The 18,609-nt window shown below is 30.8% G+C and overlaps 2 protein-coding genes across 4 annotated transcripts; one reads left to right on the top strand and one right to left on the bottom strand.

Annotated features, from left to right (window-relative positions):
* Window positions 1-266: 266 nt before the first annotated feature.
* LOC25500917 (GDSL lipase) lies at window positions 267-4,538 on the bottom strand. 3 transcript variants are annotated; one of them, XM_024773270.2, is made up of 6 exons: window positions 4,157-4,535; window positions 3,789-3,907; window positions 3,415-3,627; window positions 2,798-3,056; window positions 2,339-2,404; window positions 267-904 (listed from the first exon to the last, which is right to left on the bottom strand). In XM_024773270.2, exons 1-6 carry the CDS (start codon window positions 4,422-4,424, stop codon window positions 897-899), a joined length of 933 nt encoding a protein of 310 aa, XP_024629038.1. In that variant the 5' UTR covers window positions 4,425-4,535; the 3' UTR covers window positions 267-896. The 3 variants fall into 3 exon arrangements, with proteins under 3 accessions (XP_024629038.1, XP_013444873.1, XP_013444872.1); XM_013589419.3 differs by having other exon boundaries at window positions 2,309-2,404; window positions 4,157-4,534; XM_013589418.3 differs by lacking the exon at window positions 267-904 and having other exon boundaries at window positions 1,203-2,404; window positions 4,157-4,538.
* A 9,615-nt stretch (window positions 4,539-14,153) lies between these two features.
* LOC25500915 (uncharacterized protein At3g61260) lies at window positions 14,154-18,190 on the top strand. The gene is made up of 5 exons (XM_013589416.3): window positions 14,154-14,524; window positions 16,370-16,411; window positions 16,515-16,602; window positions 17,021-17,102; window positions 17,707-18,190. The coding sequence occupies exons 1-5, from the start codon at window positions 14,329-14,331 to the stop codon at window positions 17,899-17,901; spliced, it is 603 nt and encodes a 200-aa protein (XP_013444870.1). The 5' UTR covers window positions 14,154-14,328; the 3' UTR covers window positions 17,902-18,190.
* Window positions 18,191-18,609: the final 419 nt, after the last annotated feature.

Here is an 18,609-nt window from a genome sequence, read left to right as displayed (position 1 = left end):
ATTATGAATAAAATAGTTTAAATAAAGAGTAAAATTTTAAATCAAGTTACACAAACACTTAACATCGCCTTATATATACAAACACTTAGCAAGTCTACTCCCACTTACATTTTACCAAAACTCACACTCCCTTTCACAAAACTTCCTAAATGTATGGACATATATGTCATTTAAAATTTTAACTAAATGGTTTTTTTTTTACAAAAGCTAGAGAAATTTAAGCACTTTTCATTGAAGTCCCTGTTAGTGTATTGTCATTGGTGTCATTGAGTACTTAATATGAATTTTTATTAAAAAAATATAAATAAATGAGGTGTACATATGAGGTCCATTAAAGGAATCCCTATTAGTTGACTACCATTATAGATGCTCTTAAAGTTTTGATGATAACAAAGCAATATACGAAGCATAGTTGAGAACAATTATGATTCTCTAATATGTTTAATTGTGCATAAAATTTTAAGTACATGAAGTACTGCCTCTTGATATAGTCTAAAATCTAGATAAGTTAAAGCTCTAGACGTGAAGTCAAAGCTAATTGTTGCTTCACATGCTAAGTATTTTGAAGCTCTGGACCTTATTGAGTTCAGTGTCATAGATAAAGGCAGAGCTCTGGATCAAGAATAAGGTCATATGTGGAAGTCAATTCTTATGTAATATCCTCTGTAGTAGGATCATTTGTACCAAGCATTTGACTCTAGTGAAACATCATTGATGCGCGCAACAACTAGCATCTCAAAGAAGGAAAGCTTATGCTGACTTATGCAAGGGAATAAAAATCCTTTATTATCATCATTGATGAATTTGAATGACCGAAGCGTTAACCTCCAAATCTTCAAGATATCTCAGCATTTATTCAGGCATTTAATGACAATGATTTCTTCATCAACGGTCATCTAGATCACTGTTATATAAGAGACCGAGTTTGTTTAAAGAAGGTTATGACATAATACTGAATTCAAGATTACATACAAAGTCTTACCTATTCGTATATACTTGTAATTACATTCATACTTGTTTACAGTATATACCTTGTCTAGCAAAAATAATAGAAACATTTGTAAGGCTATGCTCTAAGTGTATTGTGCTTCATATATGATTACTACTCCTAGAGTTTGTGTGAAAAACTTGTTGTATCTCTGGATTGAGAATAGGAAGTCTTTTAGGTTGAGGCAAGGAAATCTAGGACGAGATTGTCTTAGTGTTATTGTTGTAATCAGGATTTGATTATAGTGAGAAAAATCTCTTGAAAGTGCAAGAGTCCTGGAATTAATCCCAAGTTGTAGGGTGAATCAGGATATCACCATAATACATCACTATAAATAGGGGTCTCTCCCCTCCGGTACGTGACAAGTGCCAAAATGGTGTTAATTTACCTATATATTTTAGGGTGCTTTTTAACTTATTTTGCAAGAAACCAGATGAAAAATGCTCAATTCATGTAAATATTATAAGAGAAATGCTAACAAATGCTCTTAGAGCACTTGTTTAGAAGTTTAAAGTGGAAATTTTACCTTGAAAATTGTGCATTCAAGACATTGAAACAACAAAAAGTAATTTTTTTCTACATAAAATTTAACAAATATCTCTATTTTTGAATCTTTAACAAGTGCCCTAAGAACACTCGTTAGCCTAACTCATATTATAAATCTATGTCAACACTGAATTCATTGTACTTTAACATTGTTTCCAACACATTGTAGCAATTTAGGTCAAAGAGTAAAAGGCCAAATCAAAAGAGCAAAGAAGTTGCATTTCCAACTATTCGCCTGACAAGAACCATTTTGTTTGAGACAACAAATAAAAAGTCCATAGTTTGTGTGAGAAACAAAAATTTGGGTTTTTGTTCTGTGTTTCTCCTTTTCTATTTTCAATAACACGAGTATATACTTTTCCTGAAGGATGGAAACTTGACTATATATCTTTATTTATATTTTATATTTTTGATAATATCCTAATCTAGTGGGGGAAATACAAAGGAGCAAAAAAAGAAGAAAATGACACATTGTTTTTTTTGAGAGAAATGACACATTGTTTTGTCAAAGAAATTAATGACACAATGTATAAGAAAAGTATTCTTTCAGTTATTCACCAAGAAAACACCAGTACATGTATTTTGTCTTCTAGTGCAAACAACTTTGATAATTAATGTGAATATATATGATTGAATTATTCTTCAAATAGTGTTTTGAATTGTATGGGCCAGTGATACTTTGATTTCCACTCCACATAAATTGGGAAATAATTCTATTAGCACTTTCAGTAGCATGAATGGCATCAAAAAACACATATTCAGAAGGATTCTTACACAAGTCATAATCTTTCACTTCTCTTTTACCTCCACAACTGTAATATCCATTGTAAGGGCCACTACCACAGCATGCCACTCCTCCTTCTTTCAAACCTAAATTAAGCAACACATATTAGAACTAGATAAATATAAATAATAAAAATCAAGTTATATCGATATAATATTTGTCAAGATTATTTAATATTTATATCGATGTAGTATTTGTCGCGATTAAAAATTGTTTCATCCATGAATCAAACTCATCCTTAAATTGAAAGTTATTATCATGTAAATTATGTCTATAAGATTATTTAATATATCATTATAATATGTCAAGATTAACATCTTGTATACATTTTGGATTAATATATAGTTTTACATATATAATTTATTTGATGGTAGCTTAATACAATTTTTTTAGGAAAATCAATTTCACAATACATATATTCGGTAAAGAATTATTCAACAGTAATAAATAATGCTATAAATAAATATACCATTACCTACCATATTTGGATGGGTTGTTTATGAATTCATAAGAAAAGTCAAAGAAATTGAAATATGAATATTTAAATCCTTTGATCTGTTTCTTTAACTTGTTAAGTTGCACAGAAAGCACATTGTTATGCAGTTTGGCAAGTGCTGAAAACTCTTCAATGCAAGAATCTGATTTAGTTCCATTTACAAATGCCTTGATGGTTGGAAAACAACCAAGAGATGGTTGGTTAAGAATCCCGAATTTCCTCCCACCAATCTCATGTATTCCCTGAAACGTATTCGAATAGATAGTTAGAAGATTTGGGTCGTGTTCGGATAAACAGTTTAATTAATTATTTATAGTAGAAGTGTTGATCATACAAGTATTTATGTATAAGTTATAAAACAATACAAAATAGAGGCGAATTGTTATCATAAAAGATATAAGTTGTTCAAAAGTATTAATGAGAGCCGATGAAAATAAACTAAAAACAACTTATGGGCCTACCATACTTTGTTTCCGTATAAACTTTCTCAAATAGTCTCATATGCAAGTAGATATTTAAATAAGTCGATTCAAACAAGTCGTTAAAACAAGTGAACTTTGATGTATTTAAAAATGCAGAAGAAAAGAAACTTTTACATACTTTGATCACATCTGTGAGATTACCAACTACCATGGATACATATTTTTCATGAGTGTATAAGCTGGAATTTTCTGAAAAATAATCATTGCTTCCAATGTTAATCAAGTAAACTGCTTTGGCCAACAGAGTTGTAGTTTCTGCATCTCCTAGTTTCTGCCTCAATTCTTGCTTAACATTCTTGAAATAAGTCAATTGAGTCTTTAGATCTTTCACCTGAAAATATCAAAATTTCATATCATCTACTATAAATCATTGAATTATATATTTTTTCAGATACTTGCACCTCAATGTTAGATTTAAACTACGACGAAAAATTGCAATTCAACCAGGAATTAACAATTGCAACATGATTAAATTAGCAACATAAAGCAGACCAGTCCTTCATGTGTTTCAACTAAAGCCCCAGCTCCTGCTGATGCAAAATTGATTCCATTAACATATTCTTGAACACGAGGAAAATATGATTGAATTAATGGCAACTTAGCATACTCAGCTGCATCAATGTAATCATGATCAGATTGTTAATTGGTATATATAGTTAAGTTGAAAAGCATTCAAGTAATCAATCAACAAATAGTAAAATAAACTGAAACTGTTTTCATATAAGTTATAAGGTATTTCCATACCGTATTATGAAGTGCTTATAAAAATAAGTTGAAAAATAACTTATGAGCATGTCATAAGTTATTTATACCAATAGATTAGTTCAAATAAGTCAATTTAAACAGACACATAATCTTACCTATGAAATCTGGAATGACACGTCCATCAGAAAATCTACCAGTTGGATACTTGAAGAAGGTTTCACCATATGGTGGGTAATTTGCCTGATTATCAGTAGTAGTATCGATAAAGTTATTGTTTCCAACATCAAATAATGAATCTCCAAATACAAATAATGCAACATGTTCTTTTGGTAGACATATTTTACCAAGGCACTGTGTTGGAATTAGGATTCCATAACTTAGGAAGAAAATTAGGAAACATAAAATGAAATTTTGTATGGCCATCCAAGTTTCTTATAATATACTTTTGATTCTATCAGGATATATAGTCTTTAACATAAAAAATATACATTGGAAGTATGAGGTTTGAATCATTCCTTTCATTTAATGCATATAATTGCTTTGACAACTAGTATATGTTGATAAAACAATATACTAGTCAGTTCATTCCTCTATAAATTATAGTCAATTGATTGAACTTGAACCAAGTTGCTTAGGTTCCAGTGGTAAGGAGTTCCTCCGGGAAATATCAGGTTCAATTTTCAGAGGAAAAAACGCTTAGTCAATACACATGCTTTTACGCACGAGTCGGATTAATCGCTCATCATTAATGGATCAGAAACCGGAGCGAAAGCCAAAAAAAAATTGATTGGACTTGCAAATAATTCAATGAATATGATAGCAATATTTAAGCATATGAAATTATTTAATTATTTCGATTACTACTTAAGCATGTTGTTTTTTTATGATTCTTTTCCGAGTTTTTAAAAAAATTTAATGAATTTATTATATCTAATAAAAATGATTGGTATTCCCCTAAAACAAATTATTGATATTATTTTACAAGCTTTAATATGTGTTTCGTCCCTGCAATTAAGGATCATTTAAAAATTGGTCCTTGTAATCGCTAATCCTGACAAATTGCTCCTGCAAACGTTAATCATTTAAAATTTCGCCCCTCATCACAGTTAATCACTGATTAGCTGACGTGGCAGTCTGACCCAGCAAAGCTTGGTTTGAACAGACGAAAATGCCCTTCCTTCTATCACAGCGTGGCAAAATGACGGATTTACCCTTATACCAATTTCTCTTATTTTTCTCCCCTCTTCTCTTCTCCCCCGTATTCATTCCCTTCTCATTTTTTCTTCTTCTTCTTCCCAGCAACTCAAAGCCAACAAGATAAATCAACAACTGAAGGCAAAGTAAAAAACAAAGAAACAACATCCAAAGAACCTGTATGTTTTCAATTTCCAATTCCGATTCCAATCCGGATCATAACATTCTTCACTTTTTCAACCACAACCACCGAATTACTCTCAACAACAACACTAAAAACAAGTCGATCACTGTTAGAATAACTGATGAAGATGAAGGTGAAGGTGAAGGTGAAGGTGGAGCTGCTGAAGCTCTCACCAGTGAAGATGAAGGCTGACGGTGGTGATTTTGCTCCAGTACAATTCCACCACCGCTTGAAGCCCAACACTCATGCGACCTTTTCGTTGAAGCTGACAACACAACAAAAAAACGTTAGAAACAATAAAAACGAGATAATTAATCGACGAAGGATTGAATTGAAAGAGGGTGGAATTGGTGGAACTCGGGGATGCTACTCCCTCACACACCACCAGAATTGGTGGAATTTAAACACCAATCAATCTCGCCGGCGATGGTCAAATTCGATGGTTCTTCGTTTTGAATTGGGATTGTGTTGTTGTGAAACTCAAGAAACATTCGCGTGATTTCAAAAGCGTGATTTAGTTTCTTTAGTTTGAAATCACTTTTTGTTGATATTGTAGAAACTGTGAAACTTTTTTCTTTATTTTCTTTACTGAACAGAGAAGGAGAATGAACCATGGAGGTTTGTGGAGAACAGGAAGATGAATTATTTAAGGGGTAATTTTGTCCTTTTGCGTTTGTCTGAGAAGTTAGGGGTATTTTTGTCCATTCCCATGCTATTTTGCTAATTTGATGACGTGGCAGTGATTAACAGTGATGAGGTACGAAATTTTAAATGATTAACGTTTGCAGGGGCAATTTGACAAGATTAACGATTACAGAGACGAATTTTTAAATAATCCCTAATTGCAGGGATGAAAAACATATTAAAGCCTATTTTACAATATTATGTAACTAAATAAATAAATAGGTTTAAATATGCAAACCGCCCCTGTAATTTGGGCTAATTTTGATTTTCGTCCCTGTAAAAAAGAAATTTTAATTACATCCCTGTAAATTTTTTTTTCTTTTAAAAATGTCTCTGGCCCCACTTCGTTGGTGATGTGGCATGGGTCTTGCCACGTGGCAGTTGCTGACTGTGCAACTTCTGCCACGTGGCAGTCCACATAATTAAAAAATTAAAATTATTTTAAAATTTTAAAAATTATTTTTTTAAATTAAAAAAATATGAAAATAAATTCAAAAATCATTAAAAAAATCGAAAAAAACTTTTAAAATTAAACTTTCGACCATTAATTTTTCTAAATTTGAAAATTATATATTTTTTCTTCATATTTTAAAAAAAATTAAAAAAATCATTTCATTTTTTTCAGAAATATCAGATTTTATAATTTAAAAAAAAAATTAATTTTTTTAAAAATTATATGATAAAAATAATTTCAGAAAATAATTTTAATTTTTTAAATTTTTTTTTATATTTTTAATTTTTTTTTTATATTTTTAAAACATTAAAAATAATTTTAATTTTTTAATTATGTGGACTGCCACGTGGCATGAGTTGTCCAGTCAGCAACTGCCACGTGGCCCAAAACGTTGCCACATCACCAGCGAAGTGGGGCCAGGGACATTTTTAAAACAAAAAAAAATTTACAGGGATGTAATTAATTAATTTTTTTTACAGGGACGAAAATCAAAATGAGCCCAAATTACAGGGACGGTTTGCATATTTAAGCCAAATAAATATGTATAAAAACTCGTGTCGGCCCAAGATGAAGTTTTGCTTTAATGAATAAATAAAGGCTTAAATGCTCTTTTGGTCCCTTAACTATTTAATTGGTATCGTTTTGGTCCCTTAACTAAAAAAAAGATTATTTGAAGATTTTAAGTTTTTTTTTAGTCTCGTTTTGGTCCCTTCTGTTAGGTTTCCGTTAGGGTTTTAAAAAAAAAAGATAACTCCTGGATATGTGTCACCTTGTCATTGGCTCTGAGTTTTTTTTTTTTTTACAAAAAAAAATTAATTTTTTTTCAAAATATATATTTTTTTTATAAAAAAAATCCCAGAACCAATGACAAAGTGACACGTGTCATTGGTTCTCGGAATTTTTTACAAAAAAATAAAATATATATATTTAAAAAATAATAATTTTCAGAGCCAACGACAAGGTGACACGTGTCCACACTTAATATTTTTTATTAAAACTAACGGAAACCTAACAGAAGGGACCAAAACGAGACTAAAAAACACTTAAAATCCTCAAACAATCTTTTTTTTAGTTAAGGGACCAAAGCGATACCAATTAAATAGTTAAGAGATTAAAATAGCATTTAAGTCAAAATAAATATGCATCTTTGAATTGTGTTGAGGAAGATTTCAATGAAACAGTCTGAACCATTTGACTTTTAATCTTCAAGCCAACTTATTTTGAAGGTCTATTATTATTGATAATGAAATTGTTGACGAAGTTTCAATAGTTAACTATAAACAACACATGTGATGTTAGTTAAGCTAAAACTCAAAGTGACTTGTAACATAAAACACTTAAAACAATAAATTTGAGACTAAAAAACTATTTTAGAGGTTAAATTTTAATTTCTAGCTCTAATTTGGTGTTTAATAATAACTAGAGTAAATTACTCTCCCCTCCCTTCAAAGATGCTTGAATTACATTCTCCTCCTCTCTTATGTTAAAATATACACTCTTCTCCTTTGAAAAGTAAAATTTATACTCCCCTCCTCTATAAGATGCTTGCATTACAACCCCCTCCCTGAATAATTAATTATGGATTACACTTTAATTTATTTTAACATAGATAAATATTTTTATAATATATATTAATATTGAATCACCATTTAAAAAATATAAATTTGTTTCTTTATAATCTAGATGTCAATGACATTAAATTTAAATATTTTGTTATTAATTTTATAATATAGAGTATAAAATTCACTTTTAAATAACCATATACTTAATTGACTTTAGTAATTTTTCACATATTTTAATTTTATTTTGGGTTGTTTCATATTTTATAATAGAGTTTAAAACTATATATTAATGAGATTGTGAATAAAAAAAATAGAGAAAGATATGTATTTAAAATTTGATTATATTAAAATAAAATGAACCCACACTACTATTTTTCTTTGAAGTGAGTTAGATTATTTTTTTGCTATATTATTAGAAATTAAAAAAAAATTGTTTGGGGACTAAATAGTAGATTTTAACTTAAGAGGGGAGGGAAATGTAATTCAAGCTTCTTTCAAGGGAGGGGAGTGAAATATTTTCTAATATGTTTTGAATAAGAGGGGAGGAAAGTGTATATTTTAACATAAGTGGGGAGGGGAGTGTAATTCAAGCATCTTTGAGGGGAGGGGAGTGTAATTTACTCTAATAACTAATGGACAAAATGGCATTTATTTTTGCAAGTTTTAGAATTTTCTCATTTGGTGAAATAGTTAATGCACTAGGTGGCTTGGATGATCCTCTCCATTTATAAAAATAAATGGAAGATGCAATTTGGATTGATACAATGACTTTACTACGGTGACACAATGGCTTTGGGAAAAGTGATAACATGGCAAGAGTCAACCGATAATTATGCTCTTATGCTCCTCTCATCAAAAGGTTAGGCAATTCCACAACTTACATTGGGTGATTGCTTTTCATCATATTTTTAGAAAAGTTAACAAATATATGGATCGACTTTGCATATATTATACATTATCCTTATCAACTGAGCTAAGTTTACGGAGACAATTGAATCATGTTTTGATAGTTGATGCCTTAGGCGTTAGCTCGTCCTCGAGCTTTGTTTTTTTTTTCTGTTTTATTTCTTTTCAAATCCTTTGTATATAAAAAAATATATATATATATCACGCCAAAAATGCACTAAAATTGTCGATAAAATATGCAACATAGAAAGAAAAAAAACATTATGGCGTCAAGTTTTTTATGGGGGGATAAAAGAGGGTCTAAACCCAGGAAAAGAATGCTAAATATAGCAATTAAACAAGGAGTCATCAATTAATAGAAGAAAAAAATCGATGATATTCTAGCAAGCTAACAAGGGTCTAAACCCACTTAAAGCACATTCAAGATTAACTAAAGCATATGTACACTAGTTAGCCTCATGTTATGTATGGAAAGAAACCTGATCAAAGCTGTTGAAGCTATATCTTCAGCATGTGAATCATGAACTACATCACCACAACACAAGCATTGCTCGCAAAAGAGACTGTCCAATCCACCTTGTTCCAAGTACAACAACCTTCATTTCTTAAACCGCCCAATAAAGTTTAATTTCAATAAGTAAAATTCAGAACCCCAAATAAAAAGAATGTTGATCCTCCGGTTAGAGATGCGGTGAAAATGGTTTGTTTTATGGGTTTTATTGGAAATGTGGGTTGAACTCATTTTCATTTTTAATAGGGTACAGCTCTTCCCAATTTTTTTTTTCTCATTTCCAACAAAATAGCCTAACTCATGTACGAGTATTCTAAGCGTGAGTTAACTCACGCATAAGTATTTTGTGTTGGGAATGAACAAAAAATGTTGTGAGAATAGCAATTTTCTTTTTAATATGGATCTAGACCATAATGTGCGTTTAAATGAAGAATATTTCTTTTCCCACCCTACTCTTCTCTCATGAGCCCTTCACACGCGCCTTTCAGTTTGGCCATTTTACCTCTTTCGAATTACATAACCCAATTTAATCATTTTTAGATTATATATAATTGGAACGCGTTCAAAATACAGAAAAAAGAAAAATCTTCCGTTAAAACACAACAATTTACACTAATATTTAATAAAAATTTGAAAAATAACTCTTTTGGTCCTTTAACTTAATTTCATATAGAAATTTCGTTATTTATCTTTTTTCATGTCATTTTTCTTCCTTTTAATCAATTTGCATATAGTTTTTTAGGATCTAAATCTATTATTTTTTTAATGTTCAAATATATTGTCTTTCACTCGTATTTCCATATGAAATTGTCCAACCTTACTAACCAAGCCACCGTCCATATTCTGAGATGTTTCGGATTTTATAATCCGAAATTTTGCTCAAATTTGTTCGGATTATATAATTTAAAATGTTCATAGACTATGTTCAAACGTGTGTTTTTGAGAGTTTGGCGGGGATATAAATCAGGTTATGCCTTTTTTTCCCGATAATCCGGGCTACGTCATTAATTAAGGTTAAAACATTTTATAGGTTCTTGTCCAAAAAATCGTGCTATCACAAATGTCTTAAAGGTAGTACTTACTCTTTATATGGTACCTCACCAATAAATTAGACTAACAAAGACGTGAAGTAGACATGCAACATTTAATTATGTAGTTTAATTCTTCAATTAATTGGACTTCACGTTTGATTTAAGTAAGAGAACATGAAGCAAAAATAAAAAGACACACCGTGACGAGTGGAAAGTGCAAGAAAACACTCATGGCATCTTATATCATCTCATAATCACGCATTTCCAACGTAATTTTGCTGTCCTCTAACCCCACTCTTTCTTTTTTAGAAGGCAAATTAATTATCAATAATCAATATATTATAACAAACAGGAGTACAAGACATCTTGCAAATACCACGAATGCCTGGAAAAATAGCATAAATATAAAAGTTTACATTTTTTTTGCTTATAAAAAACATTGCTCTCTGGCCAAAGGAGAGAGATACTATGATAGCTGGCTATCTTTTAGAAGAAAAAAAAAATAGTTGGCAACACCTTTTACTCCCTCCGTCCCTTAATACATGACACAGTTGACTCCATTACGCATTCCAATGCATAATTTTGAGCTTGAATATCTTGAATAATATGTTAGAAAAAATCATGAAAATTTGATATTTTGAAAATACTCATCGAGACGAATCTAACGACATCTTATATGATATTATTTATCTATGTATATATTAGTTGAAAAATATGGTCAAAGTAAGTTAGGTCAAAATTGCAAATTTTCAAATAAGTCATCTATTGCGGAACAGAGGGAGTAAAATTTAGGGCTAAAACCAATAAAATTAAGATGAACACTTGATACCTAGAGTTTGGTTCAATACGTATTCATCATATAATTATTAAGTGATATGTTATTTTTTTCTATTTAATTATTTTAAAATGAATTTAAACTGTAAATTCGTTATACCTATTAAATATCCGTATTCTTTCGGCTTTTCTTTTCGAAGCATGTTGGTTCTGTCGGTTGGCAGCTTCAGTCAACGAAGGTTTAAGATTAATAGGCTAGAAATGGCCGTATAAACTTGTTGTTTTCTCAGTGAGTGGTTGGTTGGTGGATCCGCTACCGTGTTGGCGGTCAGACTGATTGCCATTTAGGAAAGGCTCGAGTTCAGACTCATGTCTAGATGTGTCATTATCGGTGTTCACTCATGCACGACTCTTTTTTTGCAATTTGGTTTTGGGTTCGTATGCGGGCCCGCTGGATTATACCAGTTGTGTGTGTGTGTTCGCTTGTTGTTTTTTCGTAACCTTTTGGGCTGAACTGTGACATCTTTTAGACTGATTTCCGATGTTTGAGTTTTCACTAGGTCAGGTTATTGTCCCCCCAATTTATGTAACATTTTTATTTTGTTTTAATCTATCGGGGTATGCAGCTTCGTCTGCGTCCTTTTTGTTTTAAAACAAAAAAGATATTCTTATTCAACCAAACTTCAAAGTTTCAAAGAATTCCCCTAAAATCAAAAGCATAATTAATAACACCTTTTAATTGCTTTATATTAGTCATGTTTCTTTTCCAAACAAAATTAGAGGCATGTTACTATGAAATCCGGATACTTCAAAACGGAGACATATCCGTATTGGATATATATTGGATACTGATACTTTACGGATACTCTTGGATACGTATTCACGAAGTATTATAATTAAATATTTTAATTTTTAAAAAATATTTTATCGGATACTTATAAGATATTCTACAGATAGACCAGGATACTTATAAGATACTTCACATATACATATCCTAGAAAAATGAAGGGCAAAACAATGATTCAATTTTAGATATGCATTAGTAGAATTGTTTCTTGATGAACCGCTTAAAATTATACTTCTTGCGGTTGAAGGTAACGAGAGAGAGAGAGAGGAGATTTAACTAATCAACATTGGACAAAATTTGCGTTGATTTCCTTTAACGATGCTTCTCTTGATATCTTAACGTATGAATGAAAATATAATATGGTTTATAAAAAACTTTACATTTTTTATTTTGATCACATATATTATTTTTATAATAGTATAATAATCAAGAGTAATCAATGTTTATTTTCTTCAAGTATTTTACATGCGCATAAGTTTTAATATAAAAAATTTGTTAACGTATCTTAGCAGTATCATATCCTAAATTTTAAAATTTTCGAGTATCCACGCACTCGTATTGTATCATACATACCCGTATCACGTATCTGAGCTTCATGATATGTTACATTCTCTTTTATTTTAGGGATAGAGTCGTTTGTAACTTTTTATAGATTGAGAAGACAACCTTCAGCGATCTACATAGATCCTTAAAAAAAAACGATCTACATAGATAGTGGATGATGTGGAGGAAGATCCATTTGAGAAAGGCTTGTGACGGTACATCTATATGTTTGGGTTGAATTTTGACTAGCAGAAGATAGTAAGCTTTTGACCAGAGTTAAACAAAAATAGAACAAGTACATCCTATATGTTCGATCGATGAATCACAAGAAAGACGGGTAATTAGGGTTTTAAAATCCAACATGATATTATTTTTTTTTGAGAGAAAAATCCAACATGATATAAAATCCCGTGTAAAAGAAATGTATAGTCCAGTAACTCTTGGTTTAATGATATACACGAGACTTTTTGCATAATACTTTCTTTAAAAATGATCCCTAAATTTCTTAATTCTGACATTTTACCCTCCCAAAATTTAATCATTTAAAATTTATTTCCTTCCTCCACTTAATCACCATCACGTGACTAGATTAGCTGACGTACGTGCCACAATGACTCCGTAAAGTTTGGCGTGAAGCGACAAAAATATCCCGCCAAACTTTACGATTAAACCAAGAGTTAGTGGACTACTACACACATATTATTGAGATTGAAATCTGTTTGAAACATGGTCCCACGTTGAAACAGGACATATCTAGTGGATCCTACCAACCGAAGAAGAAGGCGACGTTGTCCACCATGCAATCTTACGTGTCTTAATCCCCTTTCTTATTACCTGTCGGCATTTCACATCCACCGTTCGATCAAACCTCACATTAAAATCAACGGCCCCAAAATTCCTTCATACCCGCCAAAAAGACAAACACGTTACTCACACATACTACACACTCATTTTCATTACCGATCACTTTTTTTTTTTATCTGAATCAAAATATATGGGTTTCATTTAAGTGAAATTAATTTTAGTGACATTTTTTTTTGTTGCAAAAAAAAATCATTTCTTGTTTGTGGTGGTCGGGGTTCGGTTTGAACCCGAAACTTTACATATATTATACATTGTTTCTACTAACTGAGCTAAGATCACGAAGATAAATAATAATTGATTAAAAGAGATATAGAAACAATATTATTAATGTCACCAAAAGTTAAGTCATCTAAATACAATTCCGTGAGCTTAGATCAGTTGATAGAAATATTATATTTTATATGCATGAGCCGAGGTTCAAGACCTCGAACACTTAACTTCTTCACAATTAAATTGTGTGAGATCCGGTCACTAGGCGAGTTGACCGAATAAAAAAAAAATATCATCTTAAAAATTGTACACAAAATTTAAACGATTATTATTGTAAAACGAATGGACTATAAATTTAAAATTAATTTTTGTAAAGAAGAAAAAAAAAGACAGTCTGTGAGTTGAAGAGCCACACAACTGTTTTGTTGATCTTAACGTTACTACAATCTACAAATACGTTGTTTTTGTTCTTGTTCTTTTCAGATAAACACAAACCTTAAACTTCTTCTTTCTTTCTCTCTCTGTCTCTTAAACATTTTGTGTCTGAACCAAACTCATAACCTATGGCTGAACTCCAAACCAAGCAAGAAGCAGTTCCTGCTCCGGCACCGGCACCGGCACCGGTTCCAACTCCAGTTCCTGCTGCTGTTGAGCCACCTCTAGCTGAGGCTCCTCCGGTTAATGTTGTTGAAAAGAAAGCGGTGGCACCACCACCCGTGGCAGATGACACAAAGGCACTTGTTGTTGTGGATAATGAGAGTGAGTTTGTCAATTCCTTCTTTGTTATTTTTTGGCTTTTAGAAATCATGGGTTGTCATCAAAATTCAATTTTTACAATTGTATCAATATTGTTTCATAAGGTGATAGATAGCTTTGGAACAAAAAATTGATGGAGTGAAAATTAATGAAAGTATGGTTCTTTTATTTGTGTTTAATCATCAATTAATGTTTGTACTATGGTAATTGTCTTTGAGCTTGAGTTTGTTTTTTGTTTAATGTTCTGTGAAGGTTTTTTTGAGTTAATTTGAATTGTTGGTTGAATATACTATTAATTCATGTTTAAGCTTTTCATGCTGTGATGTTTTATGCTTTGATTAAGTACTTATGTTGGTTGAATATATTATTGAATCATTAATTAATGTTTTGTGCTTTGATTAAGTGCTTCATAACTTTGTCTAATTTTGATCAAATTGTAGTGTGGTGTTTAACTGTTTATGACTGCTCTCAATTTTTGAGAAAATGGAAAAAAAATGTTTACTTTTCTTTCATTTTCTGTTTGATAAGTCTGATATATGTTTTTGGGATTCTTATGATTTTCAATTTTCATTGTTCTTTTGAGAACCATTTTTGTATGAATTGGGAAAGTTTTCAATTACTAGCTTCTTCTAATAGTAATTATTTTTTCCTCTTTGTGTGAATTTTCCAAATGCTTTGTTCATATCTTGAATCAGTGATCCGTTAGGCATGCCTTTTCAATTATTAGTTATGGTCTTGGATGCTTTCTATGATGTGACATGTTAAATATGGGGTAGGGTATCTTCAATTTCTTTGCCTTACAAAAGTTGGTTTGACTCTTTCTCAATGCTCATTATTGCAACATAAATGATTATCTAGCTAACTGTAGTTTTTGCTCCTCAAGCTGACTAAAGATATAAAGGGTCTAACCATCTAATTGGGCTTACATGGTTAATGAGTTTCATTAAGAATGAATTGTTCAATTAAACCCGAGTTTGATTCCTGGAACAATTCAAGGCCAAACTTTATTTACCTTCTTGCAGAACTTCATATTACCATGATCTCTTTTCCTAAAACCGGAGTACCTTAAATGTGTCGGTTCAAAAATCTATAAATAAAAAATTCATAATAATTATGCTTTTAGGGCACTCATTAGCATTTTTCATACATAAATTCTTAACTGAGTAACTAAATACACTTAGATTTAGTTGGGCTCAAGTGAAAAATGAGTATCGGCGAAATATAAATCAATTGTGATATTCAAATTTGAACTCTATCTGAAATAATACGAATCAGATTTTACTTACCTTTTGACCGAACTCTAGATCAATGTGGTCTATTTCTCTTGTGAATCAAATTATACATTTTCTTTAAAAAGCTGCTTTGGGACCAGCGTGTCAAAAAAGGTGAGAGATAATGCTTACACAAATAGTTCCTCTCATATCATTAGGTACCTCCCCATAAGTCCCCCCAATAAAGGTACCTTAGATTAGACTTAGGAAACTTTCACTCAACAAACTTGGTAGTTGTTCTTAAATTATTTCTTGTTCTACACGTCAATAAATAATTTCTCCTTTGTCTCAATTAAAGTGATTTTCATTATCCCCTCAAACTACATATTTCTAAATACTGTCCCACTATGTTGCAATGACAGGTATTTTTCATTGTGTAAATGATGCTTTGATTTATAGGAAAAGTTATTCTAAACATTTATCATATCTCACTGGCATCTTTAATTTATTAAAGATAATAAAAAAGTTAGCATCCTAATTAGAATCCAATAAAGAAAGGAATCATGTTTTCTTTACCTTTGATGTAATTATCTTAGACATGATTCCTTTTCTTTACCATGTTTCTTTTTGTTTACAGAGATACCAGAACCTGTAAAAAAGAATGCATCCCTTGATAGAGGTTAGTCTGGTTGGATTTTCTCATATTTCACTTTGCTTTATCATTACCTTACTAACTCCTCTTATGAAACCTCTCCTCAAATATGTTTTTTTGTGGTCTACAGATATTGCTCTTGCAGAAATAGGGAAAGAGAAAAGGTTATCTAATGTGAAGGCATGGGAAGACAGTGAAAAAACCAAAGCAGAGAATAAGTAAGAATTTATTTGATTGTTTGTTTTGCAGTTAGTTATTATAGCCATAAAACTTAGCTTAATTGCATAAAGGACCCTCATAAAAAAAAAACTATAGGTCAATTAATTAAAATAAAGCTTTTATTTAAGATATTTAAATTCTGTGATCTGTAAGCTATATGATTTGGAGGGACAAGTTTGGTTAAAGTTTTGCAATTTTTGGGATCATTTTAGAATATTGATAAAATGAGGGACTAGACTGATACAATTATGTAATTTCAGTCACCAATTTAGATACTTACTCAAAATAGAGTGAAAATAATGATCAGTTTTGCAATTAAAAATGAGAACATACCAAACAGACTATTAAAGTATCATTTGAAAATAATTTCTTTATGTTTAGTATCCTAAAATTTAGGGATTTGTGTTATCTTTACAGGGCACAAAAGCAGCTCTCTACAGTTGCTGCTTGGGAAAACAGCAAGAAAGCAGCTCTTGAAGCTCAACTCAGAAAAATTGAGGTAATAATTAATCTGTTATTTAATTATTTATTAAAGTAGTAGTTATTATTATTGATTAAAAGATGGTAGCACTATAAATTGTGATGTATGTTGGTCCACCAAACAGATAAGCACATCCTTTTAAAGGACTAAACAAAATATAATCAAGATAAAGATAAGATTTTATGTTGTGGTACATTGCATTACATGGCATAAGATACATGATATAGTATATGCTTTTTTTATTGACAGAAAAAATTGTATACTTTTGAAGTAATAAATTCTTTTACTTTTTAATGATGTCTTTTCTTTACTCTTGTCATATTCTAACCAGACATTTGGAACTTTCATTCCAATTATTGTCTTGCTTTTGTCAAATAGTATCAAATTAAATACCTATGTAGTCCAGAAATGATATCCTTTCCTTCTTTATAATGAATTATGCTTTTATCAAATTAGAAAAGAAACTCTAAACGGTCTGTAAGACCTAACTCAACTGACGATGCTGATATCAACTGAAATGTTGATATTGGCAGGTCGGACACCTTCATCTAAGTTTCGCCGTTAGTCTCTCTGAACAATTTTTTTTTTAATAATTTAATTAAAATTTTGAACACCTTGGCAGGAGCAATTGGAGAAAAAGAAAGCAGAATATGGTGAGAAAATCAAGAACAAGGTGGCAATGGTTCACAAACAAGCAGAGGAGAAGAGAGCAATTGTTGAAGCACAACGTGCTGAAGCAATTCTCAAGGCAGAGGAAATAGCTGCAAAACACAATGCAACAGGAACTGTTCCAAAGAAACTCCTTGGATGCTTTTAATATAATGTCATACCAATTATGAAATTTTGTCTATATTGTTGTTATTATTATTCTTGTTTTGTTTTAATGTTGTTTGTGTGTGAGTGTAAAAGTTATGGAAAGGGAAAATACATTGGAGGAATATGTTGGACAGCAAAGAGGATCTTTGGTTTTGTTGAAGTATCCAATGTCAGAAAATGTTTTCTTTTTTAATTACTATATAAAACTATTGGGACAAAGATGTATGTTGTTATTACCTTAATACTTTAGAGAAAATATTCAATTTAATCCTTAAATTTTTAGTGTTGTATTATTAACCTACTTCTAAATTTCCTTTCATTGATGATTTCCACTCCATTACACAACCAATCTACCAACTATACATTGTATGATGTATATTTTAACTCTGTTCTTTCTTTGAATTTGAAGAAATGTAAAAGTTATTTGATAACCAATCTACTACGTTTTTTTTTTTTTATTTCTTGCTGTATGATTATGATTATATTTTTATTGCTAAGAATCAACTAGAATTATTATAATTGTTTAGTTATTTATTGTATTCACAATGTTGCCTTATTGTGTACAATTCATACAACAACAACCAAGTCTAATCATGTGTGTACAACTCATGTTTATGAATAAACATTCGGTATGTGTTTGGAAGGGTGTCATGCTTTGCAAAACTGCGGCATGAATCCACATCAACGCAACGTGAAAGCTTGAACTACT

The sequence above is a fragment of the Medicago truncatula genome, chromosome 8 (genome assembly GCF_003473485.1).
Source record: "Medicago truncatula cultivar Jemalong A17 chromosome 8, MtrunA17r5.0-ANR, whole genome shotgun sequence".
Taxonomy (NCBI): Eukaryota; Viridiplantae; Streptophyta; class Magnoliopsida; order Fabales; family Fabaceae; genus Medicago; species Medicago truncatula.
The sequence above is the reverse complement of the archived record's forward strand: the minus strand, read 5'-3'. Positions and strand labels throughout refer to the sequence as shown.

Excerpts from the sequence above, each read along its gene's own strand:
- LOC25500915 (XM_013589416.3), top strand. The coding sequence starts at position 14,329 with ATGGCTGAACTCCAAACCAAGCAAGAAGCAGTTCCTGCTCCGGCACCG. Across the intron at positions 14,525-16,369 it reads TGTTGTTGTGGATAATGAGA|AGATACCAGAACCTGTAAAA; the intron begins GTGAGTTTGTCA and ends TTTTGTTTACAG. Across the intron at positions 16,412-16,514 it reads GAATGCATCCCTTGATAGAG|ATATTGCTCTTGCAGAAATA; the intron begins GTTAGTCTGGTT and ends TGTGGTCTACAG.
- LOC25500917 (XM_013589418.3), bottom strand. The coding sequence starts at position 4,424 with ATGGCCATACAAAATTTCATTTTATGTTTCCTAATTTTCTTCCTAAGT. Across the intron at positions 3,908-4,156 it reads TGTCATTCCAGATTTCATAG|CTGAGTATGCTAAGTTGCCA; the intron begins GTAAGATTATGT and ends ACATTGATGCAG. Across the intron at positions 2,405-2,797 it reads AAACAACCCATCCAAATATG|GTTTGAAAGAAGGAGGAGTG; the intron begins GTAGGTAATGGT and ends TGCTTAATTTAG.